The following is an 18640-nucleotide window of genomic DNA, read 5'->3' on the forward strand; positions in this document are numbered from 1 at the left end:
CAAAACAAGTGTTCAACAGGATCAGTTCCCCGATTCACACCAGCACTAATGCCAGCCACCCAGCTGAGTAACAAAAATCACACCCTCGCAGCATACAACAAGTTGTATAGGATTTGTATTTGGTATGCTACCGGCTGCAGGAGGACAAGTGAAGTCTGAACTAGCAACGAGCCTACCCCCTCACAATTAATGTGGCATCGCCTCCTGAACACACCTCAATGCACAGCGAGTTTATGCTAGCTCAGTGCTCCATGCCACATGTCCAGCATACTCTGGTCTTGGTAGTGGGACTCCTGGATTTCTCTCCAATCCACAACCAGAATCAGGTGCAGTTTCTCCCCACTCTGGGTTTTCAACAAAAATTACTTCAGGAGAGAAAAGCGAGAGTTTCACACATGTTCAGGTTAACCGGTACCTTATGTAGATACTGAGAAGGAAAGCAGGAAGCTGTATGATTAAGTAGAATGCAATTCCTGCAGCCCTGAGAACTGAGGAATTGCCCATTCCATCAACTACTGCCCCAGAGTGCCAGTATTTCAAAGCAGGTAGGGACATTTCTCTTCCATCTACCACCACCTGCCTGTTAGATGGGAACAGATCAACAAAGGGAAAAGAGCTGCATTTCAGGAAGAGATGTACTGGGGATAAAGTGCTCCAGAAGAAGTCCCACAATTTCTAAATTGTTGAGACAAAAAGCCTCCCAGACAGACTCTGCTAGACCCAGCTCTGCATTCAAGCAATGGGATCACCCCACCTCTTTGGTTCACTCTATATCCAAGTAATAGATTAGCAAATAATAGAAGGATTTATTATGATGACTTTGTTAATTTCACCTCAAGCTACAAAATCCCTTCACTGTATCTCATAATGCTTAGGTAATTCCACCTTTGTATTCCCACATTTTTTATTTTAGTCAGTCTGCCTCGCTGGCCACAATATGAACATATTCTAAACACAACTTAATTCTTCCTCCTGTCTACTGCCTCTCTGAAGTTTTATCCCTGCATACAAAAGCTTAAATTGTCTTCATTCTGTTGAAACATACCTTTGCCCTTTTTTGTCAAAAGTAACTATATATTTTCTCTGTATTTGTCATACAGCATTGCTATAAGGCCTGTAAAGATGAAAAATAAGAAGATCATAAAGCATAGCAGTAGGTCACAGGATGAAAACTGAATATGATACAGAATAGAGACAGTTAGGTATATGGAGTAAGCACTAGACATGCTGTCTCATTAATTATTGTTCTCTACCGATGGGTCTTCGGCTCACTCACATCACTCCAAGCTGAAATCCTTTTTCAGAGTAGCAAAATAAATGAGAACTTAAACCCTTTCAAATCAGGTATTAAGTTTGTGCATGATCCCACGAATGTACTAGGTAGGATTTTAACATTGCTTTTCCTACAGATAATTGCTTTCAGGCTAGTTCTGTAAAATTTAAATTTATTATTTTCATAAAAGAAAGGTGTTAATCAGACACACATAATGTATGTAAAAGCAGTTTACATTCAGGTATCAAAAAAAAAATCAACTGAACTGAAGCTATTTAACAACTATGCAAGTTAGAGACAAGGCTATTGAAAAGACTGGGATGGTCTGTCATTTAAAAAAAATGGAAAAAAAAAATCCCAGGATGACAAAAATATAGGTACTATAGTTCTAGAAAGTATATTATACATTGCTCAATAAATATTTCCATTCGAATGTGAAGGTTGTAAATGGCTGGCAAACCTAACTAACCACTGATGTGACAGTAAAGGATTGTGCACTGTGTGCTCAGAACCAAAGACTTCAGATACAGCAAATAGGTTTATTCTTTTAAACATGTTTTCTTGTATTTTCTCCATATTTGTATGAGACTATTAATGACCGAAAACAAATCATTTAACAAACCATGAGCAGAGAGGAACCGAATGGGACACAGGCTTCAACTTAATGGAAGTTTGTCTCTACTCTCATTCACAAAGTTATTTTCCCATTCTTCTTTTAACTCGCAATTGTTCTTTGCTAAGTCTTTATGCACTCCCCACAAGCAGCTCGTGAAAAAATGTAACTCTAACATTCTTGCCTTCTTTGAAAGTAGACATCCTAGGGACATCCTTTAAGATTGCGTGGATGTGAACCTTGTCCTTGTTTATCTGTTCTCCCTTTTTATAACTCATTTTATTGCAGCTGAAGTTTGGCCTATGGACTTTCCGAGGCAAAGATGGTGATTCTTCCATAAGACATCTGCCTTATTGCAGGTGCTATAAAGCAATTAAAAAAAAAAAAAAACCAACCAAAAAGAATTCTGCCTCAGCAACTCCACCTCATTATCACTCTGGAAGGAAAGATGTTTGCTTTCTTCCCCCCTATGTACTACTGTCATTCAAACAGGTTTTAAAATCTGCCTAACTAAATGGTAGAGATACCTAGCTATGACAGTTCTGCGTACGAGATGGGGAGAAAAAGTCACATGAGCAGAAGCCACCACTGATTAACACTGCTCTGCAGCCATGCTTCCCACAGTGTAGCTGCCATTAGTTCATTTCCTTTTACTACTGTCTGTGGAGACGCCTGTTCTCATCTCCCTCACGAGGCCACTCTGCTGCTTGGTGGGATTTAATAAATTGGCCTGGTGTAGAATAGCTGCATTCCCTCAGGCAGCATTCTCAGTGCAGTTTTGAAAAAAAAAAAAAAAAAAAAAAAAAAAAAAAAAAGTTAAATAAATCCCCAGGGTCTCACTTGGACAAAATGATTCAAGCCACATGGTTTAGGCCAGATGTGATTTTTCTGCTACAAGTAAGCATTTGTTCTTCACCTATGCTGGTTACCATAAGTACCAGGAATCCATGCACACTATCACTCCCATACAAACATAGTTTATCTTTTCCAGACTCCTGAAAAGATACCAAGCCTCCATAAATTGTGCAAATGCTTAAGCCAAACAGCCTGAGAAGAGTGCCTGTTGAACAATAGTATGTCTTCTTCAAGCAACATTTTAAAAGAGCTCTCTCTGAACATTAGGAAGCTGCAATTAGATTCAAGATGCATGTGTGGTTATTGCCTAGTCTGTTGCTTCTGCACGAGAGCTCACTTGTCTTTAGAGTGCCTGCTGTGCTTACAGTCCCACTGAAACATCACCTCTTGCAGCTGCTTCTGCTGAAGCTTCTGGAGGTGGCTACTCTGTCTCAGCACGCTCTCTGCAGCTACCACATTTGAGCTATCAATTTCCTTTAACATTACATCACAAACAGGGACATAAAAACAGAGTTACTAGAAAATCCCACTGACTGAACTAGTTTCACTGTTTCTCTGCAACTTGTAACCATGGGTCACTGCAGCCATGGCACTCCTTCACTCTTTCTTCAGCGCACACTTTTTCTATTAAATGTTTGCCCAGCTGCTTCAGGTCACACTTCCTGAAGCTGGACTTCTGCCCATTACCCTCACCTCTGGATCTTGCTCGTGGGCAGGGGGAGCGGTCTGGGAGGGGTGAATGGCTATTACTAACTTGTTCTTTCTTCCTACAGAACAAAATTACCTTGGCGCCACTAGTTCACTTTGCAAGAAGCAGCTGTGACCTCCAGAGGTAAAACTTTACCCAATGTTTTTCTTATAACAAGGCAATCTATAACTAAAAACAACCAGCAATACAGATGAGTACTTATTTGTAAAATGCAGTAATTAGAAATGGTCCCATGGACCTAGAAAAATAAAGGTCTGCAGCAAAAGTAGAAATATCCAGGGTGTATCTTTTTTTTCAGGAAGCTGGAATTATAGTGGTCTATGCCATGTTCTTTTACCACTCTTTTTCTTTGCACCCTAGAGTGATGCGTCAGTACAAACTAATGCAGCACTACATGCTGCTCTATATAATGTTGGCTGTGCTTTCTAAATTACACATATCAATAGCTGTGCTATTAAAATATAAACAGCAGACCTTACCTTTTTCTGGCATGCTATGCTGAATACTAGAATAACTGCTAGATCACGAAACAAGTGCAACTGATAGTACTATATGTTGGGTTTTTTTTTTTCCTCTTTATATCATTACTATTTAAAGTTGGTGAAAGTTGTTTTCTTGTAGTTCTTTGACTAATTTTAACAACTTTGTCAGGATGTTCTCCCAGGAAACAGTTAAGACATCCACACATTAGATTTTTCCAGCTCAACTGCTATCAGAATGATTTACTGACCAAAGCTGAGTGTGATCTCCTTTCACCTTCTAAAATTGGATTCAGGTGACTCCATGGCTTTCAATTAATTTTCCCTCTATTTCATAGCATTTATGCAGAAGTTTCAGGAGTAGCCATGAATCTAAGCGCTTTGGTTCTTCTTTCTGTCTCTCCAAGAAAAGGAATTTGAGGCCTCTTTCAGTACCAGCCATTGCTCCAGGCAAAGCCACTAAAGACAGTCATTTCAGTATCTTTGAAGAGTACAAAGTGCTCAAAAGTCTGTCATTGAAAATACAGGTCCCAGTGCAGCAAAAACTCCAGCAGTGAAATGTCAGTGTCTGCAAGAGTAAGTACCCTACGTGCACACATTAGGGCATAAACCAATGCCAAAAGCGATGCAGCAATGCTGCTCGTACATGTTTGCAAGCTCTAACAATAGGTAGCTGGTTTCCTTTATTCAGGCAAATTCCCTTTGCTCCTGGGCAATGTGACTCATACTTATGATACGCAGTTTCGAACAGGTTACATAAAATGCTTGTAATATGCTAAGTGGAAGAGCCGCAAGATACGTAATGATGAGACAAAGTCTGATTGTATACACATGTGGCAGCCTTCAGATTACAAATAGAGACTTTGGTAATCTACTAGCAGGTTTCCACAGGTGCACTATGCATATCTGCTTTGTTTTCTGGTGTGATTGTCTTCTACACACTTAATAGGCTTTGACAGACCTGTCTGTGCCCCATTCTTGCCACCATCCTAGTATTAAGCATCAGGATGTTACTGAAATCTGTTTCGTCAGGAAGCAGATTTAGGGACTACTGTGTGATTGATGACATCTCAAATGCAAAAGCTGCACTTGTGTCAGCAGGTTCTCACAACTAAATTTGCAAAATATCAGGAGGAAATTGAAAAAAAAAGTGGCTATTGCATACTCCAGATTTCAGTGACAAGACTATGATGGATATCCAAGATAAGATAGAGTCTGGTGACTGCATTTTGTTGCCAGGCTCTCTTGCGATTCTGCTTAGGATCTTCAAGCATGAAATGGAGCAAATGACCACAGCCCCTCCCTTCCAAAAAACCAAACAAACCAACCCAAACCCAACCCATCAAAAAAGCCCCCCACCCCCAAAGATCCAGCCAGTTTGCACAACTTAAGATTTTATCTCAATATTATTTGAATCCTCTACCTTAAAAGCTTCATTGAACATGTATGTATGAAGTTTCTCTTCCACTAAGTTCCTTGATTAAAATGACTGAAATTTTCTAGGTGATACTCAACTCTATAAACTTAGCAACTTCTTGAAAGTTACAGATACAGAGAAAACCCAGGAGGAGTTTCACAAATAATAACACTTGTAGCAAACCACTGCAGCTGAACAGCCCAACAGACCCACCTCAAATAACACCATTTTTAAGAGAGGCTATGCAAGGGAAGGTTGTGGTTTTCAAAAGAAAAAAACCCTGACAAACAGAAAGTTGTGTTCCATCATCTCTCAAGGACTTTGACTAAATAGTATTAGACAATTAAAAGCCAGAAGAGCATTTATGTCAGCCTGCAGTGGCAGAAAAGCTAAAAGCTAAAAAAAAAAAAAAAAAAAAAACACCAACCAAAAAACCGAACAAAAAAACCCAAAACCCAAACAAAACCATTAGACCTGAATGAAGAATCATGATTCGTAATAGAAACCATGCCACTGTCTTGGTCTAGTTATGCATTTCAGAGTCTAAAAGGATGTTTTAGCAATGCTCATGCAAGGTCTTGCACAAGGTTTTAGTAACGTCAGGCATTTTAATCAAGCTCCAAGGTGTTTACATTCATGCAGCTGGCAGATCAGATTTTCTTGTGCCAGGGAAGTGGGCCAAAACTTGACTATTGTAAGAAACTGAAGAAATGCAGATTTAATTAATTCAGATAACGATGTTACCTACCTCTATTTTAGCTTAGCTGAACAAAAATCATAAAGAAAATATTGGAAGAATCTAAAGTCCCAGAAATGCAACTGACAGGCCTACACATTACTTATTATTCTGGAAAGCTTTATCCTGGGTGAAGTCAGAGATGCTCTCCTAGAGAAAGTTCATTTTTACCCGACTGAGGTGAACTTAAAAACAATGAAAACCAGTCATTACTACAAATGTTTGTAACATATGGAAAGCTCTTACAATTAATCTACATAGATTAACAACATGTTTGGAACATATAGCTACTGCACAGCAAAGATATTAGATGTCAGAAATAAACTTTTCCACTATGAACAAGATTGCTTTTTTCCCCCAGGATGAACAGGCAAGTAATCCCTTTGGGAACTCTCCCAAATCCAAACTATGCTAGAGTTACTGCAGGCCAAAATACACTGATGCAGACACACAGAGAAGAAATAAGCAGGTTTTGAGGATTGCCCGTTTCCACCAGTGAATGATTCTGATACTTTTTCTTAGCACAGAGCTACAAACTAATTTTTCCCATGGAACTAGTCCATGAGATGAGGTGCAACTAGATGAGAACATCACCCTTAGCAGTGCACACCCTGACAGCATGGACAGCATGCAAAAGGAGGAATTACAGAATGAAGAGGGAACAGAAGACGGAGCGGATTAAGGAGTCTTTAGTTCCCACTCATTCTCCATCTGCTGCAGCAACTGAATTCCACATCACTAGGTGCAACTGCAGCTGTTTGTCCTTTCCACATCAGTCAGTCCAGCCCAGCTGCTACTCAAAGCAGTACCTAAATCATTTGCTGCAGAGTCTTCAGAAGCAAGGGAGAGTGAACCAGAAGGAAAAGAATGTGAAGGTTTCTACATGCCTCGGCGGAAAATTGTTTTTCATCTAACAGCCATTAGACATTATTTGTTTTCTGATGGAAATGGGTTTTAGTAAGCCATCATTCATCTCTATATCAATAGGACAGATTGTATTGGCCAAGGTAAACAGTTTCATTTACGCTAGATAAAAACCGAGACAAAAATACTGTTGGTTTTGTGTTTTTTTTTTTACACTTGCACAGAACAGATTGATTAAAAGAAAAAAAAAAATCAAGTATTTGCAATTATTTTCTCCAGTTTTCCCTAAGGTTTCTCTTATGAGACAATTCACAGTTCTTAATAAGGGATATTTAGATTTCCAGGTCAAGCAACTAAAATGTTGCTTAATATATATTGATTAGTTAAGCTTATTTCTCATTGGACCTGGCACAAGGAAAATGCCTCTAAAGCCAAGACATTTATTTACTTTTCTCTTACGGGTCATTAGATTTTACATCACAAAGCAGATGTTTTCCATGCATCGCTTTTCCCATTTGTATGGAATTTATATATATATTTATATTACTAAAGCTGCACAGACATAATCTTTGCATGCTATTATGAAATACAAACTGATACAAGATATAATAAAGCAAAATGCAAAATTCTTTAAAACAAAAGGCTGTTTTGCTTTTTAGATCAGATTGAGGATTGCTCACCCTCACGCCGCCACCCCACGCAAGGAAAATGTAACCTTTCAGCAGGGCAGTATCAGTGCATCCCTTATCCCTAGAGATTTCGTTTTATTTTGGACATTACAGACATTCCAGCATGATTCTGAGTGTCATGCACTTTTTGCCACCAAGTGACTGCAGATCCTCAATCAGCAAGCCTCTTTGCAATTGCTGGGAGAAGAGAGAGAGTCACACTGGCATTTTGCTCTGTGAGAAGATAATTTTAAAATCTTCCTTGGGCTCTTTAAGACCAAACTAACAGCTCATGACAGAGTTACTGTTAGAACCAGTGGGTCCCACAACAGGAGACAATGGCAGGATGACATCAACTCTTCCTTCACTAATCTCTCTGCTTTGCAAGGGTGACCTTTTACCTGGGGTGGGGTTGAGACTGAAACTGTCATCACATTTCAGGATGATTATCTCCCAGAATTATCACTAGAAATCCCTTGAATTACCCACATAAAAGGTGACATTGCAAAACTTTGCTAGGGTCTGTGTTTCTGAACTATGTGCTAAGTTACTCATTCTGCTTCCAGCTGTACTACTACTCCATTGAAAGCCTCCATGCCCACATCCTGTGGCACAATTTCTTTGTCTACCAGACCTTTTCAGAGAAGCGCATCGGTGGTAAGAGTGTTCCAGGTCAAAGATACGCACCAGTACCACAGGTCCCATGCCACGAAGTTCTTCATAAACCTACTTAGTCCCACCTTAACAGCAGTTATACAGCTGTCTTTGTGTTACACATTACAGGTCAGAGCAGAGCAAAAACCAGAATTGCCACAGATCTAGCCAAGGTACTGTCCTTTGCTTTTCTAAGCTGAACAGCACAAACCTTTTCACCTCTATTATGTTTTTTTATTAAAAAAAAAAAAAGCAGCAAAGCCTCTGAGCTATGAGAACAGGTTAGCAAGCATGGTCTGGCCTCAGAATTACATGAGTATCTCGCCTAAGCATTTCCACTGCAATCAAGGGCAGTGATAGATAGGAACAGGAACTGCCCAAGTAGCTGAAAAAGCACCAGTGGAGGAAACAAGCCCTTCCCCAGCCCAGATTTCAGGAGGAAGTGGCACAGGAAGTCACAGGTCAAAACTGCAAGTATTTTCCAGCCAAACAAAGTGCAACAACGCACTGACTGAAAAACTATAAATGAACCTGTATAAAAGACTGAAGAGAAGTGCTGTGGGCAATAAAAGACAGGTGGGTCCTAACTGTAAACAAGACTTCAACAGAGCAAGATCTCCTTGTGAAAGTTACCTAAAAATATGGAATTAAATGGGAAATGGCATAAAATGCCTCTGTCAAACATAGGTCCTGCCAGGCTCACCCTGTAACCCACTTTCTAGACATAGGTAGTTGATTCCTCTGGACTTCTGAAAAAAATATGAAATAATGTTACACAGAATATCTAGAGAAGGTGGGAATAACAGAAAGTGCAAGGTTTGTAAGGAATTTGGCTTAAGAGGAGAGAAACACTGTTAACAGCGAAAGCACAAGGCAAAAGCATGCTACCAGTAAGCCCTGCATGAATAAATGGTGGGATCAAAACTTACTAGTCTCTTTATTATCACAAAAAGCAGGATCATAATGCTAATATTTGGTGATAACACTAAACTATGGGGCATATGCAACACAGGATCTGGAACACAGAACAACTGAGGGTCTAAGTATAAGAAAAGGAATTAAACTCGTGTAAGACACAAATACAGACAACTGGTGGTTCAGGGGAAAGGGCAGAATTTGGAGACGATAGCCACTGTGATCTCCCAAAGTGATGTGGTTGTGAATCCTAGGTTTTGTCACAGATTTATTTCCAGTAAATACAGAGAAGAAGTTCTGCCATGGTGAGAAGTCCTTACAAGGCAGACTTGAACAGGAACAGAGAAGAGCAGGTAGGGTGACTGGAGGGAATGGCAACTCACCAGGGGTGGGACGACCAGGATTTGTCTTGTCTAGTCTAACAATATAGAACTGCAAAAGTGTCCACCTCAGGCACTGAACTTTTCTTCCTTTCTCATATTAAATGTCAAGAACAATTTAGACTTCAATATTTTAAAGTCATAAGCTGGGAGACTGAGCATAACCTATGTCTAAAAAGAAAAAAAAAAAGCATTTTCTCAAACATAATTTTCTGAGAAATGAAAGGAAGTAATCTGGAATGTTAAGGCCACCCAGATACTAAAAATTTTGCTGCCAACAAAAGGGGTGGGAAAAGAAATAGTAGCTTATTATTCTCCTTGACTTCACCAGCAGTGCTGTAGGCAACACTCAGAAATGAAAAACTCTAACCTATGATATATACTGTATGACCATGTGGATCTCTGAACTAGATTACAGAAATTAAGAAAAAATCACCACTTTTTGAGGTAACCTGTTAAGACAATGATCAAATCCAGCAGCTAACAATTTGGTTGTGTAAATAGGTAAGGAAAAATGTGCATTTATACCTCTTAATTATCAACAGTGCTAGGTGGACCTAAATAATACTGCTCCCAGATGATCAGTGACAGAAAACCAAAACCAGCATCAGCTACTGCTGTAACATCTAAATACCCCTATGCTGCTGCTGTTGAGGCATGCTCCTACTGTTGAGGCATGCTCCTACATTAAATTTGTCCTCATTTAAACAACATTTCTTGTTTAAAAAATGAAGCAAACAAAAAGTGTACTGTTTGGCAAAGCTCTGAGGAGGTGATGGAGTAGGTTTGTAGTCCAGACACATCGCATAAACATTCAAAGCATTCGGGAACTTACCGTACTAAATTTCTGACAACAGTGTTAATGCCCAGAGGTGTATCTGTTGCTAAGAGCAAAGAATTTCCATCCATCTAGCAAGAGTGTATACTTTAAAGCTGTCCTGAACAAGCTTTCAAATAGTCAACTCTGTAGTAGGTAGAAATGTCTTATGATTTCACAGAAGGAATAAAGTACTTTCAAAAAAAAATCCACTTGTTCTTGTATTTAGTCAGTTCTGAAATATATTTCACTTACAGCAGGTTTGAATCACCAATACGAAGGGAAAAACATGGAATGGAAAGGTTGAAAGTCTTATTTACCTTCTTATATGTTTTCTCTTCATTTGACTTTCCAGCAGTAACATCTCCATTTTCAGTTACAGACATCTAACAACAGAAGTTATAAACAAAGTAGTTGCTTTAGAAAAATAAGTGTTCAGAAAACATCATACAATTTGTTAGCCTTTTTTTGCTGAATTCCAACTTTTTAGAGGACAGCAAGTCACCAAGATCAGTGACACATCTAGGACATTCTTAGAAGGATTCTCCAGACCAAAGAGACAGCACTGCCCGCCCAGAATATGTCCAGCATGTGACCAATCCTACATGACCCTGGTTTTTTTTCCCCACAGGTCTGCATGAAGACACAGCGAAATCTTGCTCTCCAGCAGACTGCATGAGATGATCTTGAAAGGTATAACGCTGGGCAAAACTATGAAGCTTGTGAGCCAGATACTCAGTGGCATGTCTCAGAGGTCCAAGGCCTTTGGCTGCATTGGCACACTGTATCGTCTCAACAGAGCAAGGAGATACTTGACATTACATCTTATCACAGCTGTAAAGCAACGCTAGATCAAGAATAAATCACTAAGAGATCCCTTGGGTCAGACACTCCAAGCATGGCTGCCAAAGTGAATAAAACAAAAATCTACAAGGATGTGTTTAAATTCTTGAATTTGCCAACACTTTCACAATGGGAGTATACATACCCTTACGACCAACAGGACAAGTCATCTGGAGCTGAGAACAAAGATCAAGCCATTCATGGGTGGTGTTGATGTTCTCCAGAACCTATTAAAAGGAAAATCTATTATCAATATGCCATCACAAATTCACATCTCACAGAATAGCTTTAGATTTCCTTCTCCTACTATTCTTCAGACCAAGTAAGAATCCAGCTATAAGTGATGCTTTTCAAACATCATCTCAAATAACTTGCATACTAATTTCCCTTTGCTGTAGATACTTCACTAATGTGGCACAAGCAACCCTACAATAAAACATTTATGTGGAGCAGTAGACATTCGTGCTCTGGAGCATTGTGAAATTACATGCTTACTTCCATGAAGACTTTAAAAATTGAAATTGAAATTGAAAAGATAAGCCATAGGAGTGACAGTTGGGAGGACTGCATACTGAATAGTCGTAGATAACAAATTCATTTTGGAAGTTTTCCATAATGGTAGTTACTATAAACATAATTTCTGTAAGTAGTCTTGTTCAGGTGAGCTATTTCATAGTTAAAATGGTTTTACTAAACATATGAGAAAAGATGCCATAATCAGATATTATTTGATACCTCTTTGGAATCAGTTCTTCCTCCCATCATCCACAACTGTTTTAAGCCACATCAGTAAAGCTATTCTTCAATTTAATTTGTCAACCACACAGAAAGAAAAAAAAAAATCTCATTTGTCTTTAATCAGTATACACAGTATCTTGTACATGACTAAAAATTGATTTTAAAAAAAAAAAATATTCCCATGCCTCTTTCTCACTGAATTTAATTTTCCAGTAATCTGAAATGTATACATAACACCACTAAGAAACTTTTCCTGAAAGGCTTCGAAACAGCATTTTCCTCCTCTTCAGTGAAGCAGAGTATTAATTGCACCCGAGACAAAAAAAAGGGGGGGGGACACAACAAATAGAAACCTGGATTTTCTGAGAACAAAACAGTGACTCCTCAGAAAAAAACTCTTCTAACATTACATATTAGTATTTTCCTACTGCAGCTAGCTACATTCTTCATTGTAGACTTCAGGCAATTAATGTATCTTAATCAATAATTCTTTTACTTGGATGTGTATTAGCATCATCCTACACATCAAACTCCTACTTAAAGGCAACAACTCAGTTTTGATAGCTTTTGGTAGTTTATCTAGCTTACCTATATTCACATATTTAATATTAATTAATACTGATCCATACTTGTAACCCTATCAGCACATGAACACAGACATCAATAACTTCTGTTAAAACAGCTTTTGTAGGGGAAAAAAAAAAAAAAGTAATTTTAATCACTAGTAGGAGGAAGACTTCTTAATCAACTGATACCTTGGTAAAACTACCAAACCCCCCCAAATTGTTGTTCTCCACCCCCCCACAAGACTATCGATATAATAAGATGTTCTACCACTCCCAAAACTTCCTAAAATATGATCATATATGCCCAGCAAAAGCCAAATATGAATGCAATATGGAAACTTCCAGTAAGAAGTTAGCTGAAGAAAACACTCATGGAAAACCAAACATAGAAGAAAAGCCTGTTTGTTCCCAGCACAGTCAGACAAATTAATTCAAGAACACTTCATTCATGTGAAAATATGGCCCTGTAACATGGCCAAGGATAGGAAACCATACAATGAGATCCCAACATCAGTAACTACCAAGTACAAAAACATATACCATGAAGAAGGTAAATTTTTCCTATCTACGTCAGTTCATTTCATTCCTAGATACATCTAGAATGGAATTATTTCAGTTCCTAATCTTTTGATAAACAGAGCACACAGCTCTGCTGAGGTTTAACACTGCAAAGACAGGTCACAACTTAAGAGTCTTGGACCAACTTCCAGGCTAAGCTACAACTATATATTTGTTTATTACAATAGCAGGAAGCTACTGTAAAGCATTGGGTCTCTGCATCTATCTGACAAAGGGCAGACTCACAATAAAGTAAGACTGGGGTTGACTGGGGACTTTGAGGAAACATTTTTTATTTTTTTGGTAAGTGAATGCATTGGGATAGAATACACAATTTTGGAATTCATCCAGAAATTTGGTTCTCATACTTCTGTGCATTCAGATAAACACGTCATTAGATAGCCACTTTCTAACCCTTAAACAGTTCTTTTCCTCCAGGATGACACAAACCCCCCAGAATGGGGCAGCTGACTCCTCAGAAAAGCACATAGAATCTTTAGAATCTCATATTAAATTCATACCAAGGATATTAAGTCCACACCAGAAAAAAAAAAATGGTGATTATCAGAATAACCATCTTATCTGCCCTAAGTAACTGGCATTTTTCAACACAAAAGTGCATTCTTGATGATGGCAGTTTGTCAGCACAAGATGTTACCAGCCCTTTCTAATTCTATGAACAGCATTTATAGTGTATTCCATTAAAAAGAGTCAAGTTGAATTCCTTGGTAGCCTTTGTCACTCCTCTGTTACAACTTTAAAGCAGCATCTTTTAATACAACTGTGAAAACTACAGCCATTTAGTTTACTGCAAAACTCACTTTTACTGCTAAGACTTGCCCAGTTATAGTTTTCCTTGTGTGAGAAAGCAGCCTGACAAGTCAGTTCCTCAATTCACTAAATGGATTTGCAGATCTGTATGGCAACATGCTTCCACCAAATTGCTTGGGCAACAGAGATTACAGCTCCAGTGTGAAACTGCAAAACTTTATTACACAGTGATGTGGGAAGGGAAAAAACTTCTAAACCAAAAATGCTCCTCAGCAGAAAAAAAAAATAAAAAAAAAAATCAAAAAAAAATCCATCAATACACATTCATTAATGAGAAACTACTCCCTAAGTACTTGTCTTCTTGTGATCTTCCCCTGCCTCAAGTGACCTGAAACCATTCAAAGCACTCTTGGAGCTATGAAAGAGTAGCTCCAAGATCAAAAGGCATGAAAAAAAGCTAACTCCCCTACTTCCTTGGGATGATAAATACTGGAGCTTGCATCTTCTAAGGCACTGAACAAAATTCTCTTGCACATGATGCATTTATGAAGTCTCCCTCCCATCTGAACTCTCTGCCACCTAATAAAATACATACATCAGCTCCAGTTTTCCCACTTAGGTATCACCCCATCTTGTCTATTTTTTCATGAAACTTGCTGTTACTCTGGACCACTGTCCAATTTAATTGACAAATTTAGGTCAACCAAAACTGCTTTCACTTTCCAGTAGAATTTGAACAGTAGGATTGTTTATAAGATTATTTGCAAAGGAAGGGGCTCGGGACACACAAAGCATCCTCTGACATACAAATTGCACACATACATCTTGTTTCCTTAGGAAATAAAGTTAAAAATATCAGCATACTTCTGGGTGTCCCTGGGAGCAGGAACTGAAGAAGGGACCTCAGAGGTTTTCTGCATTGCACTATTTTCAGAACACTCAGGAGGCCACTGAATTGTTAACATCACGTGGAAAGTGTGACCTAAATTAATTTTATTACATTTTAGCTTCTTTACAGAGCTTTTCTTTACACTTTAAAACAATGCTGAATATAATTTCAATGATTTAATTGCCTTCATTCTGAGGTGACCAGGACAATGCAGAGTGGCATTTAAGAACCTGCAAGCATTGCTAGGCAGCATGCCAATAAACAGATATAAACAAGTGAAAGGAAGCATAATTTGGTGTAGTGCACAGAGTAAGAAAAGAGGTAATGCATGAAATGACCTACCGCTTTCTCAACAGTCATCACAAGTTAATGCCCCCTCCAAAAACCTTATGTCTTTTAATGGCAGTGAACATTCTTTGCATATGAGTTGTCTCAACTGTTACATAGCCCTCAAGTGAAAACTGAGATAATGACAGAATCACAGAATGGCAGGGGTTAGAAGGGACCTCAGGAGATCCAACCCTCCTGCTAAAGCAGGTTCACCTAGAGCAGGTTACACAGGACATCATCCAGGCGGGTTTTGAATATCTCCAGAGAAGGAGACTCCACAACCCCCCCCCCGGGCAGCCTGTTCCAATGCTGTCACCCTCATGGTAAAGTTCTTCCTCATGTTCAACTGAAACCTATTATGCTTGAGTTTGTGCCCATTGCCCCTTGTCCTGTCGCTGGGCACCACTGCAAAGAGTCTGGCTCCATCCTCGTGACATCCACCCTTAAGATTTTTTAAGTATTTATGAGGTCCCCTCTCAGTCTTCTCTTCTTCAGGCTAAACAAGCCCAGCTCCCTCAGCCTTTCCTCACAGGAGAGATGCTCTGGTCCCCTAATCATCTTTGTAGTCCTCCTCTGGACTCTCTCCAGTAGCTCCTCATCCTTCTTGAACTGGGGAGCCCAGAACTGGACACAGTACTCCAGGTGGGGTCTCACCAGAGCAGAGTAGAGGGGAAGGAGAACCTCCCTTGACCTGCTGGCCACACTCCTCTTAATGCGCCCCAGGATGCCATTGTATGTGGCCACTCAGTTGTAAGAAAATACATATACAGTTCAGCTATTTATTTTTCTTTGCTTCTCCTCCTCTTCTTCTTTTTTACTAATATCCCTGACACTAGTCCATGGAATGGATTCACTACTTTGTAGCAGAAGTCACATAGCCATCTAAGACCAAACATACCTGTATGTCCCCCTATCCCATCCAAGGAGTAAAAGCTAGCATGTATTTTTAAACCAATACATCCTGAGGATGAAGTCAATGTTTACATATTGCAATGCACTGGATTATCATCAGAATCATTAGCTTCAAACCTGAAAAATTATCTTTCTCTCCATGAGTTTCCAATTCAGAACTTCCATCTGAGTCTTTAATCTCCCCAGTTCCTGTAATGCCTGTTAACCTGTTCGACCTCTGCTGCCAACTGCTGTGACTTCCACTCTTCCCAGAAGCACTGAAGGATCTCCTATGTCTTTCCAGACACCAACTGTGAAACCAGAGCAAACTTTTCACTGCATCGTAGATACAACTGATTTATCCTGCTCAAAAAAATAAAAATCTATCTTTTCTGCTTATGCAGAAAAAAAAATAATATATGTATTGTATGAATTGTAAAGGAGAAGGGGAAAAGAGCAAAGAAAAAAGGAACGGTTAGGCCTGTTACCTTGGCAAGTTCCTCCCACCTACAACTAGTTATGGAGGTTTTAAGAGTGACTGAAAGTCAAACCTTCTGGATGAAATTTGTGGTAGTACTGTTGTTGCATTAGTAAAAACTGGAAGAGTTCTTCCTGATTAATTCTAGGATGAACAATTTCAGAGTGAACAGCTGCACAGAGCTAAAAAAAAGCATTCAGAAATTGTATAGCCTGTTATGTCCAGCAAAAAAAGAAATTACTATTCCTAAGACAATCTTGCTCATGTTGTCCAGTTTTGAGACCCAATTAGCCAATAAATGTAATTTTTTTTGCCTCAAAAATAAGAGGGAGATGGAGATCACAAGTAGTACGCAAAGTGATGAAATTCACATCTAAAGTAAAATAGAAAAAAAATCTCCTCCTCCTCACTGTCTTCATGACAATGTCAGGAAAGCACAAAGGCTACAGAGAAAGCAGCAAGCAAAAAACATCACAAAACTGCTATTCAGACTGTTCACCTAGTCTAAGTCATCTCAGCTGTTCACACCACCTTTATTTACCTAGCTTAATAACACACATTTGTTTCAGTGCCCTGCCAGACCTTTTAGGCTCTCAGTAACTTGCTCGAGTACAATGCTAAAACTCTGACACTTCGTTTTCTACAGCAATCCCCTATTTCCAGGAATACAGCATAGTATTTGAATTGGGTTTTTTGAAGTGGTAATAGGAGTACCATTTTTTTTTTCAGCTTGCAGGCTGAATTTGAAAAGTAATTTATCAATGTTATTTATATTACAAACTATGTACGTTTATATTGTAATGCCTTGATTAGAAGCGTCAGATCATCTATCCTCCTCCCTTAGCTTTCAGATAGGGAAAACAAATGAAAAGGTAGAACTTCAGCAAATACCACCTCCATTATAGTTTACAAATACTCAGAATACAGTTTGATTACCTGGGAGATTTGACAACTCACAAGAGTCCTGCCCTCTTCTATTTAAAGCAGCACTCCTAGTGCATTAACCTGTTCTCTCTGGTGAAACAGACTGGTCCACGACCATAACATCCAGAGTCACAGAAACAGCCACAACAATGGCACAAGCTATAGCTACATATTTTATCTCCTGTAACAAGTCACATTCTTTGTTTTGAAAATAATCTGCTGTGATTTTTTCAGATGGAAATTTTCTTACAACAACGGAAATAAAATTTCAAATGTATTAAAGGAATCAAAGTTTAGCAATCCTCAGAAACAGAGTGTACTGTGCTCGTACAACAAAACATATCCCTTTCCATTTGTAACTTCTGTATTTTTTAGATTCTGCATTTTACAGGTAACTTGAAAGTCCTCTAGGAAGAGGTGGCTTTCCCCCCCTCCTCCATGAATTTCCAAATTCAGAGCTTCATTCTGATAATCTTCAATCTGTCTTACCCCTCTATTGCCTATTAGCCTATTTAGGCTCTATTGCCAACTGCTGTGTCTTCTGCTCTTCCCAGAAGCACTGAAGGATCTCTTGCATCTTTCCAAACATGAACTGTAAAAGCAGAGCAAACTTTCTCCTGCATAGTAGATAGTGTTCATGTATTAAGAACTATGGAACTTTTCTGCATCACTGATCCCAGACTAGCAATCAGAAAGAACAAACATTTGATCCCTGACATAACCGACGTCACATTGTGTATTTTGCAGAAACTGCTAACAGGCCCTCCTTTTACAAAGTGAAATGGCCTCATTAATTTCTCATAATTTTGTAACAGACTGAAAGGATATGAAGTAGAACAGCATATTTGTACATAGACAAAGAAGACTTCCCAATTGCTACTTATGATTTCATAATTGAGATTTCATGTGCTACCAACAGTAGCTTTTGGAAGACTAGCAATCTTTCTACAAAGCCAACTAGAGTTACAAATGAGTAAAAACTGTCAGGATGGGGAGCCAACTAGAGTTACAAATGAGTAAAAACTGTCAGGATGGGGCTTTCCTTGAAATAAGTGAAAGAATGTCTGAACACTATATACAACTGTATGCAATAGAAGAAAATAGAAATTATGGTAGTAGCACAGTGAAGGGCACAGGTAGAAGAAATTGCAGAGCCCACAATCAGAGCTCTACTCCTTTACTTTGGCAGCTTCGATATGGCAATGGTCCTAATGCTACTAACACATACCAGACATTGAGCTTTGAGATAACACCACCACATAATGCATGCTG

General features: G+C 38.9%; 1 protein-coding gene across 6 annotated transcripts in view; it reads right to left on the reverse strand.

Moving 5' to 3' along the window:
* The window catches only part of PIP5K1B (phosphatidylinositol-4-phosphate 5-kinase type 1 beta), a 108562-nt gene that overhangs the window by 68146 nt on the left and 21776 nt on the right, over window positions 1-18640 (reverse strand). For all 6 annotated transcript variants that reach the window (XM_035891712.1, XM_035891710.1, XM_035891707.1 and 3 more), the window contains 2 exons: window positions 11369-11450; window positions 10701-10766 (listed from right to left, as the gene is read on the reverse strand). In XM_035891712.1, coding sequence (XP_035747605.1) covers window positions 10701-10766 — 66 coding nt within the window. In that variant the 5' untranslated portion in view covers window positions 11369-11450. The remainder of the gene's footprint in view (window positions 1-10700; window positions 10767-11368; window positions 11451-18640) is intronic.

Source organism: Egretta garzetta, unplaced genomic scaffold (genome assembly GCF_000687185.1).
Source record: "Egretta garzetta isolate BGI_Z169 unplaced genomic scaffold, ASM68718v1 scaffold353, whole genome shotgun sequence".
NCBI classification, from domain to species: Eukaryota; Metazoa; Chordata; class Aves; order Pelecaniformes; family Ardeidae; genus Egretta; species Egretta garzetta.